This window comes from Trichosurus vulpecula, chromosome 1, assembly GCF_011100635.1.
Source record: "Trichosurus vulpecula isolate mTriVul1 chromosome 1, mTriVul1.pri, whole genome shotgun sequence".
NCBI lineage: Eukaryota > Metazoa > Chordata > Mammalia > Diprotodontia > Phalangeridae > Trichosurus > Trichosurus vulpecula.
In genome coordinates, this window is record NC_050573.1 from 491,587,816 (window position 1) to 491,613,946 (window position 26,131).

The 26,131-nt window shown below is 39.2% G+C and overlaps 3 protein-coding genes across 3 annotated transcripts; all 3 read left to right on the plus strand.

Annotated features, from left to right (window-relative positions):
- Positions 1-2,518: 2,518 nt before the first annotated feature.
- On the plus strand, positions 2,519-3,070 carry LOC118833537 (interferon tau-2-like). Its single transcript, XM_036740898.1, has one exon. The coding sequence runs from the start codon at positions 2,519-2,521 to the stop codon at positions 3,068-3,070; it is 552 nt and encodes a 183-aa protein (XP_036596793.1).
- Positions 3,071-15,405: 12,335 nt separating this feature from the next.
- LOC118836026 (interferon beta-like) lies at positions 15,406-15,996 on the plus strand. Its single transcript, XM_036743367.1, has one exon. It carries the CDS (start codon positions 15,430-15,432, stop codon positions 15,994-15,996), a length of 567 nt encoding a protein of 188 aa, XP_036599262.1. The 5' UTR covers positions 15,406-15,429.
- Positions 15,997-23,218: 7,222 nt separating this feature from the next.
- LOC118833552 (interferon tau-2-like) lies at positions 23,219-23,770 on the plus strand. Its single transcript, XM_036740916.1, has one exon. The coding sequence runs from the start codon at positions 23,219-23,221 to the stop codon at positions 23,768-23,770; it is 552 nt and encodes a 183-aa protein (XP_036596811.1).
- The last annotated feature ends 2,361 nt before the right edge of the window (positions 23,771-26,131 follow it).

Sequence of the window (26,131 nt, forward strand, 5' to 3'; positions counted from 1 at the left end):
ATCCTTTTTTAATTTGTATTTTTGTCTGTCCTAAAACTCTGTAACATATATGTACATATGTATCTGTGTGTGTGCAGGCAGATAGATAGATAGATAGATAGATATAAAATTCTCCTTCCTCCTTTGGAGAAACAAGGAATATGAGTACGGAATATTACATATAGAACCAGGCTCAGTTAATGCATTGATTAACCTTGGTACACTTTTTTCTATTTCTTATTTATAATAAAATACTGATAATAGCTCACATTTACATGGCACCTACTATATACCAGGCACTGTGCTAAGCATTTGGGACATATAATTTCATTTTCATCCTCACAACAACCCTGACAGGAAGATGCTATTATGATACTCATTTTACAAATGAAGAAACTGAGGCAAACAGAAGTTAAGTGACTTGCTCAAGGTCACGTAGCTTTCAAGAGTCTGATCTCAGGTCTTCCTGACTCCAGGCCCAGCATTCTGTCAATTGTGCCACCTAGATGTTACAAAAGACAGCTCACCAAGGTAAGGGAAGGAAATACTTTTTTTTCCTTCTGAAACAGATAGATATATAGATACACACATACACACATATTCAGAAATAAAGAGGAGTAAAGCATATCAATAAATGTTTTTAAATAGTTACTTAGTTGTAAAAATGGGTTCCATTTTGAAAGGTAACATAATAAAACTGTAAAGGTTCTGGGTCTGGGCCACCTCACTGCATTCCCATTATCTAGAACCTCTTTTACTGTTCCTACATGCTACCCCAGGCTTGCATAATGTCAAAAGATCATATAATAACTGCTATGGGGACATTGCTGTAAAAGTGCCTTTGAGGCCATCTAGTCTAATGCCAGCCTTTCACATGGTCACCTAGGAAGAAAGTGATAGAGGCAGGTTTAACACAGGTCCTCCAAGTCCAAAGCCAATCTTTCCCCTGAAAAAAAGTGAGGCTACTGGAAGCACATGAAACATGATAAAACAGAAGTAGAAAAAGTGATTTCCTCTCTGACCAAGTGTTCCCCCTCAAGAAAGAAAATCCTCAAAAGCGCAAGTGATGAAACGGATCAAAAGGAAAATGAAAACGCATTAAATGTGGTGAAAATGGAAGTAGAAGAACTGGTCTCCCCACTGAACAAGTGGAAATTCAGCTTGGCAGAATGAAATGCAATAACATCAGCAACTCAGAAAGCAGACTGAAGCCAAGACAAGCCACAAGCCAAGTTTTCCCAAGGACTAGAAAGAACAAACAAGGGAGATTCAGTGGATTCTAAATGAAAACAAAAATTGGCAAGTCTGTCCTCCACTACAATCTAAGCTATCACATGACAGGGCTGTAGCATTTACCTCAAAAAACCATGTTTTCCATGTTAGCAAGTTTCAAATGGAAATCTATGGAGTTGAAATAGCCCACTTTTACTCTGCCATATAAAGAAAATAAAAATTGAGCCCAACTACTGTTAAAAGTCATCCTTTATTCATTGAAGACATAGTCATACCTATCTTATTTTTGATCCAGTTTGGTTCTGTCTTATAAAAAGGTCACGAATCATAAAATACTAGAAGATTGGAAGGGGAAAGTACCTTAGAAATCATTTCAGTTCAATATTTCAGTTCAAAAACCTAATATTCAATCACAGCATGCTCTTAGGTTTTGATACACACACACACACACACACACACACACACACACACTCACACACACACACAGAGCTGCCTATTATAGGCCAGGTACAATGGAAGAAAGGAGACAGAGAAAATGTCATAGAGGAGGTCACACCTAAGTTGGGCACTGAACAAGTAAGATCCCAGGAGATGGAAATGTAGAGGAAAGCATTGCAGAGACACTCAACTAAAATGAAGTACGAGATGGCAGGATGGGACTAAAGGAGTCAGATTTGGACCAAAAGTAAACTAGAATGCTCATTACCTGAATATTTTTAGGAAAGTCACTTAAATCTCTAAGAACCTCAGGTTTTCATCAATAAAATCAAAATAATATGAGTTGATTGTGTGTTCACAAGAGTTTGCAGGAAGCATTTTGAAAGCCTTAAATTTCTGCATAAATGTAACTTATTAATATGAATGCAATTATTACAACTCCATAGGCAAAAGTAGATGAGGACCTGAATTTTGGTGGGTTCAATGGGGATGAAAAGAATGGGCAGGTGGAAAGAGCTATTTCATAGTTAATGCTGATGAGACTCTGTAACTACTACCTTTGCACTACAGTGTGCTAGGTGCTGGGGAGATACAACACACAATACTTAATTCAGCAAATTTCTAACGGTGATTTTGGTTGGGTTTTTACAAATAAAGCAAATGATGATTTTGTGTAGTATCTTCTAAAACATGTAGAAATTAGGTAAAAGAAAGCAGAAAGTAAAGGGAAACTCCATGCTAAGAAAAGAAAATGAATCTCAGCACTATTTAAGAGACAGGGCCTTAGAGGCCAGAGAATCCAAGAAACTGAGAGAAAGGCTCACTGGTCTCCCAGTTCAGCCAAACCTAAAGTATCTTCAGCATCACCATGACCTCCTGGACCTTGTTGCCAGTTGCCCTGATGCTGCTCTGCTCCAGCACCCTCTGCTCCCTGGGCTGTGACCTGACTCAGGGCCTCCTGGAAGACTTCTCACTTCTGCACCAAATGAGCACATTTTCCCTGGGGCCATGTTGGAAGGACAGGACCAACTTCAACTTCCCAAAGAAAGTCATGGAAGGAAGCCCACTCCAGGGGGAAAATGGTGCAGTCATTGTTTATGAGATGCTCCAGCAGATCTTCACCATCTTCAGCCAGAATGCCCCTCCTGCTGCCTGGAATCAGACCCAGCTCATGCAACTGCTCAGTGGACTGGATCAGCAGCTGGAACAGCTGGAGAGGTGTCTTGGGCAGGATGTGGAGGGGGAAGAGCCTTCCTTGGGAAGTGAGAACCCCAGGCTGGCCCTGAAGAGCTACTTCCAAGGGATAAGCCAGTACCTACAAGGTAAAGAATACAGCCACTGTGCCTGGGAAATCATGAGAGTGGAGATCAGGAAGGTCTTTCTGTTCATGAGCAAGCTCACAAGAAAACTCAGAGACTGAGGATGAAGAAATGGACTCTCAGTAGACTTGAGCTCCTTGACCAATTTCCTCTTTCCAGAAACCCAGCATTTAACAGTTAAAACGGACTGTCATTTCTGCAACAAATGGAAGCCATCTGAATTCACTGGTTGTTTTTATCTTTTTTCTTGGTGAGACAATAGGCCTTAAGTGATTTGCCCAGTGTCATGCAGCTAATAAGTGTCAAGTGTTTGAGGCTCGATTTGAACTCAGCTCCTCCTGACTCCAGGGCTGGTGTTCTATCCATTGCACCACTCACTGGATTGTTTTTAAAATAACTTAAGCTGTCATTTGTGAAAATCTAAGGCCTAAGAATACAGAGAAGCTTCATCTGTGCTCAGTAGCTGAACAGTTGTAATGTTTTATAATTGACATTGATATTTATTGTATTATATTTATAATCGATATTTATTTATGCTGGTCATTATTATTCATTGATAAAAGTATATATTTGTACTGTATTAATAATGTTATATTTTAGATTAAATGTAATTTTTTAAAAACCTCTTGCCCCATTATTTTACTAAATAAAATCTCATTGAAAAGCTAACTAGATATTCCCAAGGGAATGGATAACAGATTCAGTGGAACAATTCCTTCCAAGCAACATTTATTAAGTTCTTACTATAGACAAGGCAGAGAAGGATATGCTGGTATCACAGAAATGAAAAATTATCGCGTTACTTCCTTCAGAAAGCTAATAGTCTAATATAAGCTTTCTTAATATAGTATGGACAAATTTCCAGGGGTTCTTGAATTTGGATAAGAAAAAGATTACATCTTTATTTTCTCTAACCTCTAATTATAATTTGGCATTCTCCTTAACTGTCAAAAAATTTATTCTGAGGCTTCACTATCCTTTCCAAGGGGCCCAAAACAAACAAACAAACAAACAAATAATAAAGAACCCCTATTCTAATGGGATTATGCAACACAGACCCAAAAAGAGGTGATCCAAGAGGAGGTGTAATCAAGGCAAAAAGATAGAGGGTCAAAAACAAGTGGGCCAATAAAATGTTTTGAGGGAAAGATCACCTTTAGCTGAGAGGGTTAAAGGAAGCTTCCTGGAAAAGGAGGCATTGAGATTGAATCTTGAAGGAAAAAAATATTCCTGAACTATTTGTGAGATGCCCCAGCAGATTTGTTGGTCAAAAACAAACCCCAAAACCTAAACAAAAGTTTTTAGAAGGAATTCTATTAAGCTAGTTCAGCAAAGGAGGAAGCCAGAACAGCTGAGACTCCTGTCCTAAAGCTGAGAGGCCTACACATATGTAGGTTGCTTGAGATGTATATCAGCACCTAAGTATAAATATTCAGTAAAATTTGGATGAAACCAAAACACAAGCTTTTTGGGTGGAACAAAAGACCTGGATGGGCAGACAGTCAGCATGACTTACGGTTTTGGGTTAGAAAATTTCTAGTCCGATAAAGTTATGTTCAAACCATATTAATAAGTAATATTTTCCCAACAATCTTTAAGTACCTGTAGTATTAATCTGATCAAAGATCTTCCCCACCCATTCAATCGGGCTCAAGTGGGCGTGGGTGGGAAGGTCCGATTATATCTTTATAAGTAGGCCCCAAAACCCTACTTACTAGGAGCTAAGCCAATGTGGGCATGAAGCCCTCGGTACCCTAAGGGGAGTTGCTAATACCAGGTCCAATGGTATATGAGCTCGGTTCTAGTCAATCAGATGAGGACTAGGACTGTATATAAAGAGAACCCAGAACTGAGAGCAACAGAGCAGAGAGCAGCAGGATTCAGAAGCAGAGAGTCAGCATTGAAAGAGTACAGAGGGGAGAGTGCAGAACAAGAGAGAGTTGCAGAGATCAAGGAACTAGGAATCAGCAGAGCTGCAGGAGAGAGTGCCAAGCATGGCAGTGAGTTAGGATTTGTGAGTGACCTTTTATAGGAAGGCCCCAGCAAGGGAAGTATGGCTTGGTTCCTTGCTATAATATTTTGTTATAATTTCCTTGTTACTACAGTGAGGTAGGCTTATGGGTTTGTGAGTATTATTGCCACAATATCCAACTGGGGGCATTGGTCCTTGAATCTGATCCTCTGGAGTCTAAATAAATGTTATACTTCCTCTGTCTTCTACCTAGAGATTTCCTTATACTTCGTGATTCTGAACCATTCAGGCATGCTCATGGTCCTCTCTGAGGACATGAATTTTGCCTTACTCCTCAATCAGAGTATCTCTTCTGCTGTTTGGAATACCTCAGCATATTGGGTCAGCAACCGGAATAGCCACAGAGGAGTTTTGAGTAGGAGATGAGTGGGCCAGAGCCTTTCTTGCAAAGTTAGAACCCCAGCTTGGCCCTGAAGAGCTATGTTCAAGGATTGAGTCAGTATTTTAAGATTAAAAAGTATAGTTACTCCACCAGGGAATTTATCTGAGTTAAAATCAAGGGAGGCATTTTCTGTTAGGAGGAAACTAAGAAAGAAGAAATTAGCTTTCTAAACATTTCAACTCCTTGATGTATAGGACATAATTTTCAAATAATAGGACAGACATCTTTAGGAGAACCAAAGTAAATTTATTTTACAAACCTTGCAAGATTTGGGCACACCTCCATGATGGAGGAGGCAAGGTAGAAGGGAACCTGCCTTAATTTATACTCTTAATGAAAAGATTCCCACTCACCTCTTTCCCTTCTCACCATGGGCTGGGAGGCAGGCTTACAGTCTAGGTGCAAATACTGGACAGAGGACCAAGGTTGTTCTGGTCCATTCATGTTTTCCCTATCAATACTCAACTGCCAGGGTGGCATCTGAAAGTCTAGGAGAAGAAATGGGGGGTAGGGGGAGGAGGGGGAGAGACCTTCCTGGAGCAGAGAACAAATAGCTCACAGGAAGTGCATTATCTTCCTATTTCATGCTAACATCTGAGAGAGGGGGAAGGGCATGCCCGCAGCTCCAGGCCCTGGACTTCTAGAATCACCACAAGGCCAAATCCCAAACCTCTCCTACTCCCTTAGACATTCACTATTTCAGAAATACAAGAAGAGTGCAATCCCTGCATTTCACCTCTTGAAGTCTTGACAATTATCCATCCCATTCATTGGTTAAGTTTACTAAGACCAAGCAGCCAAACATTGGGATAGGGTTTGATTTCTTCAACAAATTAAGTGTATCTTCATCAGCTGAAGTATTTAACACTACATAAGCTGTCATTTGAATACTGAAAAGGGGTTAGAATGCATAGATATCTCAGGAGCTAAACAACTTTAATTTTTGCAATTTCTATTCCTGCATTTCTACTATTTATGCCTGTCTAATACTCATTGTTCATCGAGGAACAAATTTGTACAGTGTCTGAAATCTTATTCGCAATGAGCCTACAGTGAGTCCATTTATATCTTTTCCCACGTAAAGTGAATTTTTAAAAAGATGCTTTATGTGCCCTTACTTACAAGTGGCTTTACTCATGACTCACATCCCGGAGGGATAAAGAATTGATTTAATGAAACAATGCAATTCAAATGTTTATAAAAGTCTCATCATTTGCTAAAGGAGGTAGCTTGGAGTAGTGGGTAGAGAGCTCAACTCAAAGTCAGGGTTTAAATCACCCTGTGACACATACTGACTGCATGATCCTAGGCAAGTAGCTTCACTCCTCAGTTCTCCAGGCAACTTTCTAAGACTACCAATTGCATAGAAGGTGCCAGTCTGCATTTGCAGAGAGAGTCTCATCACTTGTTAGCGTTCCCTATAACAACAGAGATTCAGTCCCTATCCCCATACATAGGGAATGGTGTCAGATGCTCAGAATAAAAAAATGAAAATGATATAGTCACTGCCCTGTAGTAGCAATTTAGATTTGAGGATCTTTCCCAACCATTAATAGGCTATGTGACCTGCTTATATCCCAAGTAGCCTAAGTTACATGTGGCAGGAAGAGGAGCTTCCTGACAGAAAAAGGAAGTTATGTCACAGGAAATGGAGAGAGAGGGGGAGGGGGGAGAGAGAGAGAGAGAGAGAGAGAGAGAGAGAGAGAGAGAGAGAGAGAGGACAGTTATGGCTACTAATGGCTGCTAATGACTGCCCTCGTGTTTGTTAGAACTGAACAGGCTGACTTAGCTGTACTGTGAGTTTGTCTTTGGGAAGACCCCAGCAGGAGGTCAGAGAGGTTTTGGGATGGCCAGGTTGTTATATTGTGTGTGGAATGTTTTACTGCTGTGAGAGACTGAATAAATGGCTTGTGTTTTCTCTGGTGTCTGAATAAATGGTTTACTTCTTCTACATTCTATGTGGAGAGTCTCATATATGTTGCAATACAGAACTATGTAGGCATGTTGATAATTATCATCTACATTGTTATTACTGCCGCAGTGCTACATTTAGTAACTAGGAGGATAGGACTGTAAGGTATAAGATCTCTATTTAGAGGTAGAAGGGCTTTAGAAGAAGAAATGGTTGCCCCAGGATGGGAGGATGTAACTTATTGCTCCCTAGCAAAGGAATGGCCTCAAGGCACTGGTCTCTGTGAGGACTGGAAGCAGAAGCTACAGAGCGGAGGACCTAGAGATTTGGAGCAATGTCTCAGAGAGGTTACTGTTGAGCCAGGAATGGGGTTCCCAAGAGCGATCTCTATACGAGGCTGAATTTCACCTACAGCCTATTGTATTTTATGTGAAAGCAGGGACAGACTATTAAGAGAGAGAGCTCAGGCCCTGACAGTTACTGAAAAGTCTGAGAATACTTCTATACCACAGCAAGATGGAGAACCTCAGGTGGGAGAACAGCAGGAAGCTAACAGTCTTGTTGTAAATTCAGCTAGAAGGCAGAGGGAGCCAAGGAGGTCAAGAGTGCACCGCAGTTCAACTGAGGTCGAGCCTAGCAGTCAGTCTGGTTATCATGGTAACAGGGGCAGAGAATCTAGACAGGAGGATACAATGCCAGAACCTCAGGCACTACGTGATATTTTGTTACATGATACTTCTCAGAGACGGTGAGATATTGTTACACTCTCAAACAGAAATGCACCCTATACAGTGAAGTAGGCAGGAAACACAAGATCATCATACTCAGTTTAGGGACATTTTGGAAGATTTTACACAACAGGAAATCACAGATATCTTGAGTAGGTTCACCAAGAGAATGGGAGAATCGTTAATATCTTAGATGATGAGAATCAGTGATGAAGGGGCAGCAGGAGTATCTGTAGGTTCTATGGATTGTATAAAATTCATAAGTATTAGTCAGAATTCTTTTGTACAGCAAGCTTGTAGGGATTATCATTTGCAAAGAACTAACCAAACAACCAGTTAGTTGGCTTTCGTTGCAATGGGCTGCAAAGAGGAATCTCCTGATACTATGAGGACTACTGCAAATAGACCTAGGTATTCAATTAGGGACTGTATGAGAAAGTTGAAGGAGGAGGTGATGAAGGTTGCTATTATGTTGAGGAATGCCAAAGTTTATTATGAAACTCCCCTGGGAGTCTCACATAGGAATTTGATAGTTAAGAGGGCACCCAATCACTTATAAACATGTGATTCTGACTCTGCTGATTGCAGAAGTAGGGAACCCTCTTTCAGAGGTGCTGGATAAAATTTCACAGTTAAGTGACTTGGGAGACCGGGGAATTAACAAATTTCGTCAGGAAAGAAGGGTATGTAGCCAAGAGATTCAATGTCAGAATAGAATGACAAGAAAACAGATGTTTACTGATCTGTTAAAAGCAGGGGTAGATTTTAGAAGAATAGAAAGTATTGCAACTAATGAGCTGTACAAAATGTACCAAGATAAGGGACTTAATAGCGAACAAATCTTATAGATCTGGAACCCTTGTATCCAAGTGAGTCATACCCTCAAGGAGACTAGGGAATAGGCTGAGCCCCAGCTCAGATTAAGGAAACACACAGGTGGTACTATAGACCCCATATTAATCTGACTATATATTGGAAGAATGGATCAAATACCATAACTAGGGCATTGATAGACACTGGGGCAGAGGCCAGCTTGATTTATGGAAACCCTGACAAATTTAAGTATGGAACTCCTATTACCATCACAGGACTAGGAGGGGCTGAAATATCAGCCAAATAAATGAAACTGATTATGAAAATTGGATGATTGCCTAAGAAAGAATACTCCATGGCCATTGTACTCATTCCTGAATACGTCATTGGAATAGATATATTGAAAGCCATGACTGAATTTGCCCGAGAGGAGATATTAATTTGCAGTAAGAAAGATAAGAATTAATGCCATTTTGTGGAAAAGGTAAAGATGGACCCAATCCCTTTACCTTCTAAAGTAATTACTTTGAAGCAATATCATGTGCCAGGTGGGCAGGATGAAATTGCCAATACTATAAAGGAATATGTTGAAGCAGGAGTGTTAGTCTCTACAACCACTCGATGGAATAATCCTGTATGGCCAGTATGAAAGTCAGATCGAACATGGAGAAGGACAGTGGATTATAGACAATTGAATAAAGTGACTCCACCCTTGTATGCTGCTGTTCCAGATACTGTTACCTTAATGGAAAGGATCCAGAAATAGGATGGGATTTGGTACGCAGTTATTGATTTGGCCAATGCTTTCTTTATGATCCCAAACAATGGGACCAGTATACTTTTACCCAATTGCCACAGGGACATCTGCATAGCCCAACTATCTGTCATAGGATTGTGGCTGAACATTTGGATAAATTGAAGTGACCTGGTGTACAGCTTACCCACTACATAGATGATATTTTGATACAGAGAGAAACTATAAAAGAAGTGGAGAAGAGGTTGATACTTTTAATTGAGCATATGAAAAGCAAAGGATGGGAAATTAGCCCAGCAGAGATTCAAGGACCAGCTCAAACTGTAAAATGTTGGGGTATACAATGGAATAAAGAACTGCAAGAAATTTTCCCACAAGATCGACAAAAGATTCAAGATTTTGCTATCCCCACCAATAAGAAAGAGGCCCATAAGTTCATAGGACTATTTGGATATTGGAGGCATCACATTCCACATCTTGGACAAATTTGGAAACCCTGATATAAAGTTACCAGGAAAAAATATGAATTTGACTGGGGACCTGAACAGAGTAAAGCTTTTGAAGAATCTAAAGTTGCTATACAATTGGCTCTGGATTTATGGCCTATGCAAAATGGACCAATGGAATTGCAAGCGCTGGTACAAGATGACTATATGAATTGGAGTTTATGGCAGAAAAAACAAAGCCAAAACATACCCTTAGGATTTTGGTCAAAGAAACTACCTTCATATGGATTATAATATACACCTTTTGAAAAGCACTTGTTAGCTGCATATTGGGCTTTGGTGGAGACTGAACAACTGACTCTGGGCCATGAAGTGGTATTGAGGCCTGGAATCATGATCATGACTTGGGTAATGAGTACCCCAGCATCTCACAGAATTGGACATGTGCAAGAGGCTAGCATAATTTAATGGAAATGGTATATTCAAAACAGATCCAATTTGCCAGAGCCAATGCAAGTTGGAAAAAAGACAAATAAGTGGCAGAAGTGGGAAACAAGGTTTGACAAGTCTTGGGAGGCTCAACAAGACACCACAGACACAAATAGAGCAGACCTCTTCATGGATTTATGATGGGTACCTTGCTGCCTCCACGCATTTCAGCAAAGAGTCACTGACCTTTCAGCAAAGAGTCACAAACCTCTATAACCACTAGTTCCTGATTATTAGATATTTAGGGATTTTTTTCTAACTAAAATGAATGCTGCTAAATTTTAAAATAGAAAAGCAATCATAAAAATGTTTCTATACAAATTTATCAACAGGTTGTTTTCCCTGGCCTCCAGTATTCTGGAATCCAGCTATTTTCTAGATACTTTTGGCAAAGGTAGTAAATTTTGATGAGGTTTTCTGAATGTCTAGAAAGAAACTCCTTAAACCTTTTGCTTTCAAAATGTGGCTTCTCTTCTCTGAAAACCTCAAAAACCAGCAGAAACCAATTCAGGGACAGAAAGCAAATCCACAACAATGAGACACAGAAGAATTAAAAATATTCTCCACAAAAAACCATACCACCCACGAAAAAGTTTTGAAATGGAAAGGCATAAGTAAAAAGAAAAATATGTTAAGTTGCTATCAGGGAGAAATAAATTATTTACCTTAGTCATTGTAATAAAAAACTAAATACCTAAGAGACAATCAGATGCAGGACAGCCAGTCTGAAATATCCAATAGGCAGTTGGAGATAAACACCTGGAGCTCAGAAAGCCAAAATTGATGGATTTAGGAGTTATTTGCATAGAGATGACAATTTAACCCATGGAAGCTGATGAAGTCACTAAGAGTAAGAGAATGTGCAAAGGATAAAAGAGGTCCCAGGACAAAATCTGAGGTAACATCCATCTTAGGACAGATAATGTGCATGATGAGCCTGGAAAGAAGATTGAGAAGGAGAAGTCAGACAAGAGGGAGAAACATCAAGAGAGATCAAAAACAGAGAAGAGAGAATGTCCAAGAGGAGAAGGTGTCAACAACATAAAATGTTGCAGAGAGAAGGAAAACTGAGAAAAAAATCCCATTCTATTGGGCAATTAAGAGATCACCAGAACCCAAATGTACATTAATCTTTAAGCAACTTTTCTGTGTTGGAAAAGAACTCAGAGTTAAAGAGTTGACCATCAATTGAGGAATTGCTGAACAAATTATGGTATATGAATATAATAGAATATTATTGAGTGATGATGAAGAAGGGGATGATTTCAGAGAAACCTGAGAACACTAGTATAAACTGATATAGAGTGAAGTGAGCCGAGATAGGAAGACAATTTATACAATAACAAATTATGAAGATCAATAACTTTGAAAGACTTAAGAACTCTGATCAATGTAATCACGGTTCCAGAGGACCCATGATCAAATATGCTACCTACCTCCTGACAAAGAAGTGAGGGACTAAGAGTACAGATTGAGACAGATACAGAGCACTAAGGCAAAAAAGGCTTAGTGGACTTGTAAGCATTAAACTTGGGGAGACCTCTTGTGGGCTATGTGGTAATTTGTTTTCTTTAACTATGTATATTTTATGCAAGGGTTTTGTTTTTCTTTTTGTTCCCCAGGTTAGGGAGATATAAGAGAGAAAGAAAATAAATTTTTGTTATTTTTTAAAAAACCAGTTTTTAAAAATAGATCACTAGAAACTTTGGAGAGCACACTTTCAGTTGAGTGGAGGTCAAAAGTCCTTTTTCAAAGAGTTGCAAATTAGTGAGACCTTGTATGTAATGTATTCCTTGCCTTCTCAGTGAGTGAGAGAAGGGCTGAGGGGAGGGTAGAGAATTTGGGATGGAAAATTTTAAAGGAAGCAAGAGCTGAAGACAGGTATATCTAGGAGTTTAAGTATGAAAGGGAGGAGAAATATCAGATGTGAGACTAAAGTGAGGGTAAGGTCTAGCAAAAGTGTTTTTTTCCCTGGATGAGGGGTTAGGTTGCCAGAAACTTGGGAGTGTTTGTATAGAGCAGGGAAGGAGCCAATAGATGGGATGAGATTGAAGATTAGAGAGGAGGATATTTGTGGAGGCAATCTGCTGGCGCAATGTGGAGAAGATAGAATCAGTGGTCCATGTAGAAGGCTTGGCCTTGCAAAAGAGAAGGGTCACCTCAGAGACTTCACAGGTACACAAAATTTCTCCAGCCCACTTTGAGACTACTCTCCCCAAAACAAGCAAACAACAACTCTACTTGATTACAATCTGAAGTAGAATTTGGTGGCACTACCTCCCTGTGTAAGGAAATAGTTTAATAAGTAAGAAAAGACCAACACGGGACCTAGTTGCAATTTGTACCAGACAAGGAGGAAAAAAAAAAACTACTAAAGGCTAACTGGCAAGACAAAAGGCAGGAGAAAAACCCAGAAGAAGGGCTACCCTGCCTTTAGACTTGAGTTCTGGGTGAATTTAAATGCCTACTTCCCTTCAAGGCTCAGCTCAGGTGCTGCCTTCCATAAAATGCCTTTCCCAATTCCTCCAGCTGGAAGTGAATCATCAACTTCCCCCTCTCCAAACAGTAAAAAGAAAAACTTATTTTTGCTTTATTTTGCGTATATTTTGTATTTCTTAAATCTGTGAACATGTTGTGTCATTCAAACACACGTACACAAATTAGAATTTTTTTCTTGTTTTATTTTTGTCTTTGTATCTCCAACAGTGTCTTCCACATGATAGATGCTTAATAAATGTATGTTTCATTGTATCCAAGTACTGCTGTGCCATCCCCAAAATCTGTTTCCACATTTCTTCAGCTTTCCAAAATGCTTTTGAGGAAATATTCTCCACACTATCCTACAATTTGGGTTGTGTCGCTATATATTACACTAATGAATACAATAGAAAGAGTGTTAATTTAGTGGTTTCAATCAACCAGTACTTGTTTTTGTGCGTCTATTACATCCACAAAATTCACTTTGTAAATTAATTCAACAAATAGACATGAAGTGCTGACTTAGAGAGAGGATTGGGAATTGCAGTGAGGCAGTATATGTTCTTTAATGGAAAGTCAGTAGTAGTTGACTCTCATTTCCTTTTTCTCCAGTTACTGCATTGGAAGGAAAGAGGAGCGCTATTTCCAAAAGGTATTTCATGATTCCCCACCCTCCCCAATAGGATAGTCTTGTCAACACTATGGAGACATGACATGACTATAATCAGGAGGGCTGGGCAGTTCATCTATAATTCAAGATGGAGATGGCAGCTAATAGTCCTAATGAATTGACCAGCCTCTCTACAGGTGAGGCTAGTTGTAGGTAAAAAAAAAAAAAGTGACATATGCCATCCTAGTGAACAGCTCCCTTGACCTCAGTCATTGAAGAATAGACCAGACATAAAATCACTGGGACTTATTCATACCCTTCAGAATGGCTGAATAGAGGTTGAGACCTACTTAACATAATCTTCAGGAACCCAAGGTCTGCTCCACACCCCATCTAACAATGATGAGGTATTAAAATAGAACTTTAATGAATTTCATAGCCAAGTAAGGAGAATCATTGATGGTATATGGTTATACGTAAAACAATTACAAGGAATAGTCACATGTCAAGATCCACAGTTTTCTTTTTTTTTTGTTTATTTTAAAATCATTGTTTATTTCTTTAATATTGTTAGTTTTCAGCATTGATTTCCACAAGAGTTTGAATTACAAATTTTCTCCCCATTTCTACCCTCCCCCACACTCCAAGATGGCGTATATTCAGATTGCCCCATTCCTCAGTCATCCCTCCCTTCTGCCATCTCACACCCCCCCATCCCCTTTTCCCTTACTTTCTTGTAGGGCAAGATCAAATTCTATGCCCCATATCTGTATATCTTATTTCCTAGTTGTATGCAAAAAAATTTTTTTAACATCTCCTTTTAAAACTTTGATTTCCAAATTCTATCCCTTCTTCCCTCCCCACACAACCTCCCTAAGAAGGCAAGCAATTCAACATAGGCCACATGTGTATCATTATGTAAAGCCCTTCCACAATACTCATGTTGTGAAAGACTAACTATATTTCCCTCCTTCCTATCCTATCCCCCTTTATTCAATTTTCTCCCTTGACCCTGTTCCTTTTCATAATTTTCTTAATAGCAACAATATCTATTATTAGTAGTAAAATAGCTAGCAGTCATCTAGCCCTTTCGTGTCTGCAAAGAGTTTTACAAATATCATCTTAATTTATCCTCACAACAATCCCAGCATGCAGGTATTACTATCATCCCCATTTTACAGATGAGGAAGCTGAGGCAGATAGGGGCTTAGTGACTTGCCAAGGATCACCTCAATAGAAAGTATCTGAGGCCAAATTTGAAGTCAGGTCTACCTGATCCCAGGTCTGGTGCTCAATCCTCCAGCTGCTCTTTAATCAAATTGTTTTGAGATAACAGTGTCAATTGGATATTAACTAGGAATAAAAAAGAAGATTGCTATAAACCAATAGCTGTATGGAATAAGACAAACAAAAAAGTAAGCCTTACTATACTAACAGAAATACTCTACATTATAGATGATCTCCTTGTCATAGATGCTTTCATTGAGGAGAGACAGTTGATTCTGATAATTAGTTCCTTCTCTGTTATGAAATGCTCACTGAAAACCTACAAACCTCTGGTGGTTTTGTGGTCTCCTTGTGTATAAAGCACCACAACCACATAAATTTCTAAGCACCTAAGAGAAAAGAGCAAAATGGTAGAAAAATTGTAGATGACATAACAAAAATGAAAATGAGAACTGGAAAGTGGGAAATTCCTGTGATCAAGAAAAGTGTGGATGGCATCTCTCAATAAATAGCTGACACCCATGGAGGAAAGCCATTCACACCACAGACCTTGGAAGTATCTACACAGCCAGCTCCTCACAAGTTCACTATGGCCACCAGCAGCATCTTACAGCTAGCCCTTCTCCTGCTCCTCTCTGCTGCTATCTCTTCTAAAGGCTATGACTCACTTCGCTTCCACCAAAGAAGAACCAATCACAGGAGTGTGAGTCTCCTGAATGAAATGATTGGAAAAATTCCTCCAGCATGTCTACGGGAGAGAATGGACTTCAAGATCCCCCAGGAGATTGTACAGCCTAAGCAATGCCAAAAGGAGAATGCAACCATGGTCATCCATGAGATGCTCCAGCATATCTTCTTGCTATTCAGCAGCAAAAATGCCAGCCCTGGTGTGGATAAGACCATCATTGAGACATTCCTCAGTGGAATCTATCAGCAAATGGTACATCTGGAAATGGCTTTGGAAGAAGAGATGGACCAGGCCAATAGTACCTGGGAGAGCGAAGAGAGCATCTTGCATCTCAATAGTTATTATCAAGGAATAATGAACTATCTAAAAAACAAAGAGTACAGCCGCTGTGCCTGGAACAGGGTGCAGGAAGAAATTCGAAAGAATTTTATCTTCCTTTTCAAATGGACAGCATGTCTCAAAAACTGAAGGACCTGGAGAGTGCATTTCAGAAACTTGACGGCACATAGAAATATTACAGGTGTTTCTTACACCAACTGTTGTGGTTTGGAATAGTTGGCATCCAACATATTTGATTTGAAATGAAAACTGGACAATTTTGTAGTTTTATTTTCAAATATTTATTTATTTATTCAAGAGATCTATTTAATGCATTCTTTTTTACATTTGGACAATAAATAATTTTGGAACTTTTGTGTTAGCTTGCTTTTTCAACTTAATTCATTTCTTCTTTAAGTTAAAAAATATAAGTTTACTTTCACAACATGAGTATTCTGGAAGGGTTATACATAATGATACGCATGTGGCCTATGTTGAATTGCTCGACTTCTTAGGGAGGGTGGGTGGGAAGGGAAGAAGAGAGAGGATTTGGAACTCAAAGTTTTAAAAACAGATGTTCAATAACAAAAAAAAAAGTTTTAGCATGCAACTAGAAAATAAGATACACAGGCAATGGGACATAGAAATTTATCTTACCCTACAAGCAAGGAAGGGAAAAGGGGATGGGAGGGGAGTGGGGTGACACAAGGGAGGGCTGACTGGGGATCAGGGCAACCAGAATATACGCCATCTTGGAGTGGGGGGGAGGGTAGAAATGGGGAGAAAATTTGTAATTCAAACTCTTGTGAAAATCAATGCTGAAAATTAAATAAAAAATAAAAATAAAAAAATTTCACTTGGAAGGTTTTTATCACCAATAATAACAACTGATATATATATATATATATATATATATATGTATGTATATGTATAGCACTTTAAGCTTTACAAAGTATTTTCCTTGCAACATCTCTTTAAGAGCGAAAGTATTATTATCCCTATTTTACAGAGGAGGAAACTGAGAATCATAGAGGTTGTGTGATTGGCCTAATATTTTATAGCAAGTTTTACTTAATTAATTAATATAGCAATGAGTTTTACTTAATTCAATTCAATAAATATTTAATTCCTATTATAAAGAATATAGTTTAAGTTCCTTGAAGATAGGAACTATTTCATTTATCCCGTCTTTAAATATAGTGGTCCCTTTATAAATGTCTGTTAAATGGAATTGAATTGAGTGTAAGGTGTTAGGTGAAATGGGGATTGAAAAAGAAAGAAAGAAAACTAACAGTGTCTGCTCTCAAAGAGAATACAATCCAGTAGGGGGATAATCTTGTCATTTCTACTTCCATAATATCTCTTACGTATGTTCCTTCCTCTAAACTCACAAAATCATCATTCTAATTCAAGACCTCATCATTTTTTCATGGAAACTATTGTAGTATTTCCTCAAACATCTTATCCCCACTCCAATCTTCACTCCACACAGCTGCCAAAATCATTTTCTTAAAGCTCAAATCTGACCATGTTACTCCTATCCCCCTACTAAAGAAACTATAACGACTTCTAATTACCCCCAGGGTGATATATAAATTCCTTTGTTTGGTATTGAAATCTCTTCACAGCGAGTCTAACACAATATCCTATATGTAGTAAGTGCTTAATAAATGTTTAATAAATGAAAAAAATCTTAGTTTACCAAGTATTGTGCAGTAAACATAATGCCTCTATATCTTTTCTCAACTTCAGAACTTTCTTAGCCATTAAGTTTCTCTTTTCCTGGTGATCTTCATTTTATCTTTGAGTTTTCAGAAAAAGGAAGAGGAGCTAATAATTTAGAAAGCAAAGTCAAAGGAAGTTCTTTCTGGATTCTCCCCGCCATATTTAGGCTCAGAGAGCTCTAAAATCCATATCTCTATTTAAAAAGATTAGGCATGGTCCTTGCCCTCATGGAGCCTACAGTTGGCAGAAACCCTCTTCCCTCGCCAACCACTCCTCCTTCTTCCCCCACCTGGTTTTTACTAGGTGAAAATAGAGTCCAGCCCTTAAGGATCTCTAGTGTTTGCAAGATGTCATGAAAAGACAGGGTTATTATAGTAAAGGGGATGCTTTAGGTAACTAGCTCCTTCACTGTCATTCTTCCCTCTGTGTCATGCTGATTACCTTCCATAGCATCCAGTTTTAGATTTTGTGGAGACATTTTTTCCTCTCTCATAGATTTTCAGTTTAAAATCTCCTAGTTTTAGATTTTATGTATTTTTCTCTTTCCTCAACAAATTTCAGTTCAAAGAATAGGTTCCTCCACCCCCTCTACACCTTCCCTCTCTGAGAAATGTAAAAAAGAAGGGTAGAGTTTGGATAGTTAGTAGTGATTGGCTTCCCTCAGCTCTTTACACATCCACAGGAGAGAAGATGTTGTGGCCTGGGGTTTGTGTCTCACCAAGGTCACCCACTGTCACTTTGGACTCCTTGTTCTGGCTTGCTGTCCCGCTTATGCCTGATCTGCATCAGGAAGCTCTTCCATCTTCACAATGAATCATCAGCAAAGAGACTTGGAATGCCCACACATTAACTGTGCCCTGTCCTGCTGTCCTGTTACCCTCATGGGCATTTGGGAACTCTGGGTTAAAATGCCTACTCAGCGACATTCACTTACTTTCAGAAGCATGTATTTCCAAGGCAATGCCACAAGAATTATGAGTTGAAGATTATAGATATCATCCTCTTTCTACTTTAATTCAACTCAATTTAGCCAACTCTGCTCTGAATCTGTGAGTTAAGGTTACTTCCCAAAGCAGCTGATTAATTTTTCTTTATAAAAAAGAAGAGAAATTAATTTCATGAGGAAAACAAAACAAAACAAAATAATGCATCTAATTCTATTTGTAGCATTCTAGGGATAGTTATCTAGCCCTCCTGAAAGATGAAAAATGTTGCTTTAATTTTTAAAAGAATTGAATCCTTGTAGGAAAGTCCCTAGTTTAGAATGTCTTGCTAAAAGTTTCAGCCAGTCACAGTGTTAATGGAAGTTCAAAGTGAGGGAACTGCGTCCTGAGAATTTAAGAAGGAATGAGAGATAATAACTTAGAATTATCCTTAAAAGCTTGAATTTAAGTAGTGTCTTACCTTTGGGCGTTACAAACAAACAAACAACCTATAAAATCCACTGAGGTGAGCCAATCTTAAGTGATTTCCCCCAATGAGATCTTTAGCATTAAAAGATGAACATTGTTTATTCAGGAAATTTTCTCACTGAAGTTGACTTAGAGTCCTCAGATCTTTGCTGAAAGCTCAAGTACATTTGTCTACTCTCTCAGCAACACATGACAACTTCAACCAGTAAGTGGCAGCAACATTTCAATCAACTAAGGACTGATTTTTGTAGAACAGCCTCACATTGAAGAAGTAACCTCAGGTGGAACTTGACTTTTCCAGCTAGGAACATGTAATCATTTGGAGGGTCGAAAGATTGTTTGAATTTCACCCTATTCTCCTGGTGGTCCTGTTTCCAACAAAAGGATACCATACCCGTGAATATTCCCCCATGCTCATTCTCCCTTCCCACCTCTGCCCTCCTTGCAGAGGGCATTGGCTTCTCAGGGCTTACTGATATGATCAAGACACCCACTGCAGCAACGAAAGCAGCCTCACCTGCTTTCTAACCTCACTTCCATCGCTACTTGGCTACAGAAGACACTCCTCAGTGTCTAAAGCAATGATCAATGAAGAAGCCCACTGTATTGGGAATCAAGATGGGCTCTTAGCACTTATTCAAATAAGTGCCCTTGAAGAGTTTCACCTTTGTTTCCTTGGTTAAATAAGGAGTCCTTGATGACCTCCTTGTCTCAAGGGAAAGCCTAGTTTACATGGGTTTGAGTGACATGTTTGTGACATCAGAGGCTTTTAGACCATGTAGGTTTAAGTCGTGTTTTTATGATGATTTTAGGTCACGTAGTTGAGTTGCATGTGTGACTCACCTTTGACCCTGTACAAGATATATAGACACAGAGGTTGGCTTTCTCTTTTGGAGCTCTGAGCTGCAGCAGCAGTGGTGGTTGACTCTAGGCCAACCGTTGTTATGAGCTCCCGGCTTTGATGTTGATGCTTCTCTGGTAACTGTATATTGTGATTTTGTCAGACAGAAATCCATCTGTTGATTCGTGTTTATTTGCTCTGTTTGTATTTGCTCTGAATTTCAGGGTGCTGACATTTTCCCTGAGCTAAGTGAATGATATTTTTATGTTGGATTAAAGTGAGATTGTTCACCTCTTAAAGTTGCTTGAGTTAGTAAAGCAAATGAAAAGAACCTGGGCTTGCAGTGTTCTTGTTGCTGGGCTTCTGTTGGTTTTTCACCCCATAGCAGCTGCTAGCCGAATTGTTGCAACACCACACATGCAATTTTCTTTATTTCTCTTTCTTTTTTGGGGAGGTGAGAAAGAGTGGACAGGTATGGATGGATTGTGATTATATTATCTCCTCCTCCCTAAAATCCTACAAACACATCCCTTTTCTAAACTTCCGCACCAGGCTCAAAATTTTTATTTTAATCCATGTCTCCAATGTGTAGCTTTCCCCCATGGCACATTTCCCACCAATTGCCAAACCAAATAATCTCTAACATCACAATATCTCTCACACCATACTTATCCAACTACTTCTAGCCCAAACTGTAATAAACTCTTAATTCATTTGTCTGCCTCCAGTCTTGCCGCAATCTAATCCATCCATTTTCCTCAAGCACAGCTCTGAACTTGTCACTATACTGATCGATAAATGCCAGGGACTCCATAATGTTGCCAGGATAAAATATTATTTCATCCTTACTTTATTATTTTTTCTGTATTTTTGTCTGTCCTAGCACTCTATAACATATATGCATGTATATATGTGTGTATCGGGATAGAAAGATATATAGATATAAAATTCTCCTCCTTCTTTGGAGAAAGAAGGAATATGAGTATGGAATATCACATACACAATCAGACTCAGTAAAAGCATTGATTGACCTTGGTAAACTTTTTTTCTATTTCTTATTTATAATAAAATGCTAATAATAGGTAGCATTTACATGGCACCTACTGTGTACCAGGTCCTGTGCTAAGCATTTTGGACATATAATTTCATTTTTGTCCTCATAACAAGCCTGGCAGGAAGATGCTATTATGATACTCAATTTACAAATGAAGAAACTGAGGTAGACAGAGTTTAAGTGACTTGCTCAAGGTCACGTAGCTTTCAAGAGTCTGATCTCAGGTCTTCTGACTCCAGGCCCAGCATTCTGTCAATTGTGCCACCTACATGCCTTTCTTACAAAGGACAGCGAACAAAGGTAAGGGAAGGAAATACTTCTTTTTTACTTCAGAAATAGATAGATACATAGACAGATAGAGAGATACACACTCAGACGTATTCAGAAATAAAGAGGACTAAAACATATCAATAATTGTTTCTTTAAAGAGTTACTTAGTTGTAAAAATGGTTTCCATTTTGTAAGGCAACATAATGAAACTTTAAAGGTTCTGGGTCTGGGCCAGCTCACTGCATCCCCATTATCTAGAACCTCTTTTACTGTTCCTACATACTACCCCCAGGTTTGCATAACATCAAAAGATCATCACTGCTACGGAGACATTGCTATAAAAGTACCTTTGGGGACATCTAGTCCAACACCTGCCTTTTACATGGTCATCTAGGAAGAAAGTGATAGAGGCAGGTTTAACACAGGTCCTCCAACTCCAAAGCCAGTCTTCTTTCCACTGAAACACAGTGAGACTATGGCAAGCACATTAAACACAATAAAATGGAAGTAGAAAAAGTGATTTTGTCTCTAACCAACTGTTCCCCGTCCGGAAAGAAAATCCTCAAAAGCTCAAGTGATGAAACATATCAAAAGGAAACTGAAAACGCATTAAATGTGGTGAAAATGGAAGTAGAAGAACTGGTCCCCCCCCACTGAATAAGTGGAAATTCAGCTTGGCAGAATAGAATGCAATGACATCAGCAACTCAGAATGCAGACTGAAGCCAAGACAAGCCACAAGCCAAGTTTTCCCAAGGACTGGAAAGTAAAACCAAGGGAGATTCAGTGGATTCTAAATGAAAACAAAAATTGTCAAGTCTGTCCTCTACTACATTCTAAGCCACCTCAAGATAGGCCTTTAGCAGGTACCTCACAACAACAATAACACCCTGTTTTCCATGTTAGCAATTGTCAAAGCAAAATCTATGGAGTTCACATTGTGCACTTTTGCTCTGACATATAAAGAAAATAAAAATTGAGCCCAACTATTGTTAAAAGTCATCCTTGATTCATTGAAGATATAGTCATACCTATCTTATTTTTGATCCAGTTTGGTTCTGTCTTATATGACAGGCATGAATCACAGAATACTAGAAGGTTGGAAGGGGAAAGTACCTTAGAATCATTTCAGTTCAAAATTCAATTCAAAAGCTTAATATTCAATCATAGCTTGCTCTTAGGTTTTGATACATACATACACACACACTCACACACATTCGCACACATAGAGCTGCCTATTATAGGCCAGGTACAATGGAAGAAAGGAGACAGAGAAAATGTCATAGAGGAGGTCACACGTAAGTTGGGCACTAAACAAGTAAGATCCCAGGAGGTGGAAATGTAGAGGAAAGCATTGCAGAGACACTCAACTAAAATGAAGTAGGAAATGGCAGGATGGGACTAAAGGAGTCAGATTTGGACCAAAAGTAAACTAGAATGCTCATCACCTGAGTATTTTTAGGAAAGTCGCTTATATCTCTGAGAACCTTAGGTTTTCATCAATAAAATCAAAATAATATGAATTGATTGTGTATTCACAAGAGTTTGCAGGAAGCATTTTGAAAGTCTTAAATTTCTGCATAAATATAACTTCTTAATATGAATGCAACTATTACAACTCCATAGGCAAAAGTAGATGAGAACCTGAATTTTTGTGGGTACAATGGGGATGAAAAGAATGGGCAGGTGGAAAAAGCTATTTCATAGTTAATGCTGATGAGACTCTGTAACTACTACCTTTGCACTACAGTGTGCTAGGAGCTGGGGAGATACAACACTGCCAGGAGGAATCCCTTTACACAGAAAACTTAATCCAGCAAATATCTAATGGTGACTTTGGTTTCATTCTTACAAATAAAGCAAATGATGATTTTTTGTGGCATCTTCTAAAACATGTAGAAATTAGGTAAAAGAAAGCAGAAAGTAAAGGGAAATTCCATGGTAAGAAAAGAAAATGAATCTCAGCACTATTTAAGAGAGAGGGACTTAGAGGCCAGAGAAGCCAAGAAACTGAGAGAAAGGCAAACTGGTCTCCCAGCTCAGCCAAAACCAAAGTATCTTCAGCATCACCATGACCTCCTGGACCTTGTTGCCAGTCACCTTGATGCTGCTCTGCTCCAGCACCCTCTGCTCCCTGGGCTGTGACCTGACTCAGGGCCTCCTGGAAGACTTCTCACTTCTGCACCAAATGAGCGCATTTTCCCTGGGGCCATGTTGGAAGGACAGGACCAACTTCAACTTCCCAAAGGAAGTTATGGAAGGTAGGCCACTCCAGAGGGAAAATGGCACAGTCATTGTTTATGAGATGCTCCAGCAGATCTTCCCCATCTTCAGCCAGAATGCCCCTCCTGCTACCTGGAATCAGACCCAGCTCATGCAACTGCTCAGTGCACTGGATCAGCAGCTGGAACAGCTGGAGAGGTGTCTTGGGCAGGATGTGGAGTGGGAAGAACCTTCCTTGGGAAGTGAGAACCCCAGGCTGGCCCTGAAGAGCTACTTCCAAGGGATAAGCCAGTACCTACAATATAAAGAATATAGTCACTGTGCCTGGGAAATCATGAGAGTGGAGATCAGGAGGGTCTTTCTTTTCATGAGCAAGCTCACAAGAAAACTCAGGGACTGAGGATGAAGAAATGGACTCTCAGTAGAATTGAGCTCCTTGACCAATTTCCTCTTTGTTGAAACCCAGCACTCGATAGTTAAAAAGGACTGTCATTTCTGCAACAAATGGAAGCCATCTGAATTCACTGGTTGTTTTATCTTTTTTTGTTGAGGCAATAGGCCTTAAGTGGTTTGCCCAGCGTAATGCAGCTAATAAGTGTCAAGTGTTTGAGGATGGATTTGAACTTAGGTCCTCCTGACTCCAGGGCTGGTGTTCTATCCATTGCACCACTCATTGGATTGTTTTCCAAAATAACTTTAGCTGTCATTTGTAAAAATCTAAGGCCTAAGAATACACAGAAGGTTCATCTGTGCTCAGTTGCTGAACAATTGTAATGTTTTATAATTGACATTGATATTTATTGTATTATATTTATATAATATTTATAATTGATATTTATTTATGCTGGTCATTATTATTCATTGAAGAAAGTATATATTTGTATGGTATTAATAATGTCATATTTTTATATTAAATGTAATTTTTTAAAAACCTCTTGCCCCATTACTTTTACTAAGTAAACTCTCATCAATAACCTAACTAGATATTCCCAAGGAAATGGATAACAATTTCAGTGAAACAATTCACTTCAAGCAACATTTATTAAGCACTTACTATAGATGAGTCACAGAAGGAGATGCAGGCAGCACAGAAATGACAAAATTAGCCAGTCACTTCCCTCAGAAAGCTAATAGTCTGATGTAACATTTCCTAATCTAGTATGGATAAATTTCAGGAAGTTCTTGAATTGGATAGGAAAAAGATTACATCTTTATTTTCTCTAACCTCTAATTATAATTTGGCATTCTCCTTTACTGTAAAAAATTTCTTCTGAGGCTTCACTGTCCTTTCTAAGGCGCCCAAAATAAACAAACAAACAAAAAATAAAGAATCCCCATTCTAATGGAGTGCGCAACACAGACCCAAATACAGGTGATCCAAGAGGTGATGAAGTCAAGGCAAAAAGATAGAGGATCAAAAACAAGTGGTCCAATAAAATTTTTGAGGCAAAGATCACCTTTAGCTGAGAGGGAGTGTAGAAGAGGAGGCACTGAGATTGAACCTTGAAGGAAAAAAGTATTCCAGAAGTATTTGTGAGATGCTTGAGCAGATTTGTTGGTCAAAAACAAACACCAAAACCTAAACAAAGTTTTTCAGAAGGAATTTTATTAAGTATTTCAGCAAAGGAGGGAGGCAGAAAAGGTGTGACTCCCTGCCCTGAAGCTCAGAGGCCTACATATGTGTAGGTTGCTTGAGATGTATATCAGCACCTAAGTGTAAACATTCAATAAAATTTGGATGAAGCCAAAACACAAAGGTTTTGGGTGGACCAAAAGACCTGGGTGGGCAGACCCAAAACAAGCATGCTGGCTTCCCTGGACAGTCTCTGAGGTCAGTATGACCTATGGTTTTGGGTTAGAAAATTTCTAGTCACATAAAGTTATGTTCAAACAATATTAATAAGTAATATTTTCCCAATACTCTTTAAGCACCTGTTGTATAAATCTGGTCAGGTGAGTTTAGGTGGGAAGGCCTGATTATATCTTTGTTTGTAAGTAGGCCCAAACCCCTACTTAAGAGGTGCTAAGCCAATGTGGGCATGAAGCCCTCAGGGCCCTAAGCGGGGTGGCTAAGGCCAGAGCCAATGGTATGTGCTCTGAGTTCTAGTCAGTCAGGTGATGGCTGGGACTGTATAAAAAGAGAACCCAGAATTGGGAGCAGCAGAACAGAACTGGGAGCAGTGGAGTGGAGAGCGGCAGGATTCAGAAGCAGAGAGCCAGCATCGAGAGAGTACAGAGGTGAGAGTAGTGAACAAGAGAGAGTTGCAGATATGAAGGAAGTAGGAATCAGCAGAGCTGTAGGAGAGAGTGCCGAGCGTGGCAGAGACTTAGGATTTATGAATGGTCTTTTATAGGAAGTCTTAGCAGGCGAAGTATGTCTTGGTTCCTTGTTATAATATGTTGTTATAATTTCCTTGTTACTACAGTGAGGTGGACTTATTGGTTTTGGAACACTATTGCCACAATATCAAATTGGGGCATTGGTCCTTGAATCTGATCCTCTGGAGTCTAAATAAATGTTATACTTCCTCTGCCTTCTACCTAGAGATTTCCTCATACTTCATGATTCCAAACCATTCAGGCATGCTCATGGTCCTCTCTGAGGACATGAATTTTGTCTTACTCCTATAGCACCTCAATCAGAATAACTCTTCTGCTGTTTGGGATACCTCAGCATATTGGGTCAGCAACTGGAATAGCCACAGAGGAGTTTTGAGTAGGAGATGACGTGGGCAGAGCCTTCCTTGCAAAGTTAGAATCC